This window comes from Egretta garzetta, unplaced genomic scaffold (genome assembly GCF_000687185.1).
Source record: "Egretta garzetta isolate BGI_Z169 unplaced genomic scaffold, ASM68718v1 scaffold81, whole genome shotgun sequence".
Lineage (NCBI taxonomy): Eukaryota > Metazoa > Chordata > Aves > Pelecaniformes > Ardeidae > Egretta > Egretta garzetta.
In genome coordinates, this window is record NW_009258671.1 from 4,681,015 (window position 1) to 4,686,363 (window position 5,349).

At 40.0% G+C, this 5,349-nt stretch overlaps 1 protein-coding gene across 2 annotated transcripts in view; it reads left to right on the plus strand.

Annotated features, from left to right (window-relative positions):
* Window positions 1-5,349, plus strand: part of ABCC9 (ATP binding cassette subfamily C member 9) — a 68,155-nt gene that overhangs the window by 31,077 nt on the left and 31,729 nt on the right. For both annotated transcript variants that reach the window (XM_035888527.1, XM_035888528.1), the window contains exon 17: window positions 4,920-4,958. In XM_035888527.1, coding sequence (XP_035744420.1) covers window positions 4,920-4,958 — 39 coding nt within the window. The remainder of the gene's footprint in view (window positions 1-4,919; window positions 4,959-5,349) is intronic.

Consider the following 5,349-nt stretch of genomic DNA (forward strand, 5'->3'; position numbering starts at 1 on the left):
GGAAAGAGGATACTCTGGTGATTAATATCTAATATATTAGCCCTAGTGAATGACCTGAATAGAAAGCATATACTATTCCTGTTACCCAATAGCCAATAGTCTTCAGTGGTGGGAGTTGGCTCTGGATTTACGGTACTCACTATAATTGAAATCAGCATTGCTATGCTGCTACTGCGCACGCCTGTGAAAGCATGATGGGCTGGAGCTTCTTCAGTCGAGTGGTATGTGTGGGGTACCAGCAGACAGGAAAGGCTGTCTTTCCCACTCAGTGATGCTGCTGCTAGCAGGAAAAAAAAAAAAAAGTTGATCTAATAACACGAGAGCAATGCTTTTCCCCTTCCCTGTTAACTACCCAAGCCTTGCCTATGGAAGTCAGCGTTACTCTTCCCGCTAATACGTTCAGAAAGCAGCCTGAGGACTCGGAATACCTAAAGACTAAAGGCTCTGAAGAAGCTGTTGCTGAAGATGGAACTGCTAGTGAGGTCAGGCCTCGGGGTCCACGTGGATTCAGCCCAGTGAATCAGAACTTCCCACAGAGGCTCGGTGGGGCAGCCACCACTCTTCCAGCCTAGGCAGGGCAAAGGCTGTGGAAGAGATGTGCTTGTTCTGTGTTAAAGATCAGTTCTGTTCCCTTAAAACTACCAAGCCAAACTCTTCTTAATTAGCTTTTTGAGGACAAAGGGTGAATTTTGTCACAGAGACCAATACTTTGTTGCCTCATCCCTTGAATAGTAACCTCCTTTGTCATCTTTTTTCTTACAGCAATGTTGCAGGCTGGATATTTTTGCTTTTCCTGTGTTAGTATGCGTGGTATTTTTTGTTCCCCAGACATATTTCACTGTCTGCTATTCTAAACTTATGATCTCACTGGAGTAGCAGGTACAGTTGGAGCCAAGGCAAGACTAACTTTCGTTTAATTATATTTGAGTTTAAGCTTTGAAGGAAGAAGGATATGTGACTTAGCACAGTTAATTTCTCTGAGATTTATAATGGAGATTTTGACTTCACAATCAGGCAGGTTTTTTTCTGAGTGGTTTAAGAAAATACAAGGAGTGAGCAGAGTGTACCTTGAAGTTATTCTCACAATGGTTTTCAAATATATATTTGAGAAAGAATCAGTTTTGTCCTAGAGAAAGATATGGAATCTTGGGAAGATTAGACAAAAAGAGAAATCTTAGGAAGATACTAGAGAAGGATTTTGAAATAATATTTAAGTTTCACATTCTTCAAGAGGGATTAAGGTCATATTTTCAGCTGATTAGCAGTCTGTGCATAACCAAACAGGTAACTCAGGTTTTAGCAAGCATCTCAGGCCTTACCGAGTGACTTTTTTTCATTGCAAACTATAATGTGGTACTGTGATATAGCTGATGCAAACATGGTTATGTTTTGCTGATAATTTCAGACTGCCTGACAGACAGATGAATACAGAAGGATACTTCAGGTATTTAACTAAGTGGATCCTATACTTTACAAAACCATAACAAAGGTCCTATTTGATCTCTTAAATCCCTTTCCATGTGATTCCACATGCATGACTAACGCAGCTACTGATCCAGGGATGAAATCCAGGCTAGGTGAATTCCCAAACAAATTCAGGTATAACAACATAGTAATAGTAACGATGGATCAAACTTCTGCCCCAGTTATATTGGGGTAATATCACAATGCATCATTGTGAAAGCCCATCATGGGGCTTGAACATCTCATTGCTCTTGCGGTTGACTACAGTGAGAGCTGTCTGTCCCGCTGCCAGGGTTGTCACCAGTTTGGGATCTCAGGGAAAAAAGGCATGTTAGTGTACCTTTCTGCAAGTGACCTTGGCCAGGGCAAATCTTATGGGCCAGATCTCAGTTCTTCCCAGTTATATGAAACATGCCTCAGATACATTACAAATCTTAGAGAAGGAGCTGGCTTTTTGTTTTCCCAGTAAGCACCCAGCCAGAGAGACTTCTTAAACACCAAAGCATGAGGCTAGCTGGATGCAGTGATTCAGCTGAGCCTGTTTCAGATCTGAGTTGTTAAGTCTATACAGGGACAGATGTGGGGAATATGCAGACACATGTATTTCCCCATCCATACTGAGCCAGTCAGCACCATCTTCTCAGACCGCCAAGCGAAGAAGAGTGGCTAAGTGAAAGCCCTTCACTTTGTATACCTTTTCTGTACATTGAACTGGTTTCTGTGCAAACAGGTTGTTGTGTACTAAGTGAAAAGGATGGGAAACACAAGAATTACAAAATCAATCCTCCTAAATGGCCTGTTCTGCCCTCAAGCTATGGAAGGCTTCAAGAAAAATTAGGAAAAGTCAACACTCCCCTCAGAAGGATTACAAGTGCAACTACTTACCAAAAGGTTGCAACCACAGTAACTGATAGAAAACACTGAAGGGCATTTTATCCACAGATGGATAAATGGTCGGCCAGATAAATGTCAGTAGCCAAAGCCAGCCCACCTGCTAGAGCTGCTGTGCTGCTCTGGCTGGTTGCGGGGATGGGAATAAATTCCTCCAAACTGCTGGATAGTATTTGTGTAGATCACCAGTCCTTGTCTTGCCCCAAATCTCTTGCATACATTAGCAGAGGAAATGGTTCATACCACCGTTACAGTAGTATCCTAGAGATTTTGTATCCCTTTTTTCTCCTCCGTTTTCTTTTTGTAAGTTGAGGGAGTCTGGGCCTGCTTAGAGGTGCATTAGTCTATTGTAAAATGTCCAGAGTTAGCATAAAAGTTGTCCAAACTTCAACAAGGTCTCTTCTTGACTTTTCCTTAAAACCTTGATTTAAATTAATTTCTGTATTATTTCAGCTTATATATTAACAATGTTATAAAAATCAATAATCAATCTAATCAGTTTGGCCTTTCCTACCATTTCAGACTTAACATACCACGCCCCATTTTGGGGAATATGTATATTTTGTAGTGCAGAATAAAAATTAGTATAAACAGCCACATTTCAATAAATAAAGAAATTAGTGCAAACATAACTAATCCCAGCAGGCAAATAAAATACTCTTTTTAGAAACCTCAGGAGCTTCAGTTTAAGCCTACACCCATGCCCTGCAATCGCATCACTGTTTCAGATTCAGTAGGGTAATAAAGTACAAGACCAAATATTTAATCCCCTTATTTGTGAAGGCCTTGCCTCAGCAAAGGTCTTATACGTGTTAATTCATGAGTTTATTGATGAACGTGGGTTCTCACAGAAATCTCACTCATAATTTGGAAGAATTAAAGTGTACTTGTCAAGCTAAGCTTGAAATGAAATTTCTAACCACGAAAGAAGAGTTTAAGAAACTGAAATCTTAACATCAGTCCTTGCTCACTCAGATAATCTATCTGATTATAGTGGCAAGCATATTAAATCTGATATGGAATTGCAAAGGCTTGTGCCCAGTTTTTCTTAAATTGTACTTCAGAGGGCACTCCCAAATGTATACATGAAAGCATTATCCCTTTCTCTACCATTGCAATGCTCTGCTGATAGAATTTTGGGGTGTTTTAATAAAAGAAATTTAGGTTTTCTTCTTTTTTTTTTTTTTGGTTTGACCAAATTTCTGACCTCTTTTTAATCTCTCATTACACTCCATCTTTTGCTTTCTTGTAACTTTTTTCCATTGTAGACAAGACTGGAAGCTTCTGCTGAATAAAGGATGAAATTTGGTGGAGCAATGTCTGTCTTGAGCCTCAATTTATGGCTCTCTCAGCCTTCTGAGATAACCAACAGGGCTTATTCACCTCTGATGTAATATCTTCTCTGGCAATTGGTGCATGAAGAGAACAAACTGCTTGTGCTTTAGGAGGCATGAATTATCAAAGTTCTTAGAGAGCTGACGTGCAGCACAGAAAGCAACATGTCTGAGTTCTGGCATTTTGGGAAGATGCTTAATAAGTGAGTCTGGCATTATGACAGCTCTGTGATTAGAATTTTTATGCCCTTTGCCAGACTTGGATCCTCTGCTCACGCGTGCAGCTGCAGTTACTGGTATCCCAGCAGGCAAGCAGACATTTCTGTCTCAGCAGTAAAATATTACATCTGGAGGATTTGTAGGCTTGGGAGGGGAGGATTTGTTTGCTTGGGTTTTTTTTAAGTCAGGCAAATAACACATTAATATTCTTTTTCTAGTTCCTTCTAATGTCTGTTTCCATTTACCTGGCATAAACTTACTGGTTTAGGTTTTGCACTTTGCAGTGATCTGTCGCCACGCCTGGACACGAGCACCATCGCTGGTCCAGAACTGCTTTGACTGCCATTCCATGCCCTCAACACTGTTAATAAGTCAATTAACAAACAGAGGGAGCTGCAAAATCATTCATGTCATTACTGTCATTGCATGTTCTTCAAAATGTATTTTGTGGATATGATCCTTATGAAGTGGAGGTTGACAAGAAAAGCCTAGATGTTGTAGTGCATGGCTTGATGCAGCCTTACCGCTATAAACAGGTTCAAAAGATGTTCTGATGCAAAAGTGTGTTTGTACCTTCCAAAATCGTATCTGCAAAGCTTACCTTTGCTCCAGGAGAAAAGTGACATTAGTTACCAACTTTTGCAGGTCACTGGCAGAACTGTGTGGAGAAGCTAACTTAATTGCTTGTCAACCTTTTATATTCCCAGGGAATATTAAGAATTTATTTTTAATAGGTTTTACAAAACACTTTTGATTTTTAATACATTTTCTAACAACATAACTTGCCTGTTTAGCCACTACGCAGTATAGATATGAAGCTGTTCTATTTAGAACAGTCACATACTTTTAATTAGACCTTGTTTATTTTCCCTTTAAAAACAAAAAAAAACCCCAGTGATGTTGAGTTCTTAAAGTATGTACTTAACTCCAGTTTTCCTGTATAGAAAACTTGCACAAAATGTTATTCTCTATATTTTCTGCTTACTTAATGGCATTTACCATAACTTACAGTGTAAATGAAACCGAACCTTCCTTTGAAGCATCCAGAAGGTATTATTTCTCTTTTTAGTGTATCATAATACATTCATTCATTTCTTCAGAACTTCCTCAAACCTTCACCTTTGTACCCTTCAGCCATCTCTGTGTTTTCATACCATGTCGATAATCATTTCCCATAGGATTAACTGACAGATTGTGTTAAATCCAGTGGATCCCAATCTTCTCCAGCCATTGTGCCACTACCTCTGTCTTACCTGAAAGATGTTCAGTGCTCTCAGCTCCCATTTGACATCACTGGGAGTTTAGTGTGCCCCGTATCTTGCAAGACGGGGCCTCTAGATGTGTTTGCATGTTTTCTGATCAGCGCTGGGTTTTGTGTTGCTTGTAATCCAGCTTGGTGCAGGGGGCACAGCGTGCAGAGGGAACTGGCTGTGCTCCTGCT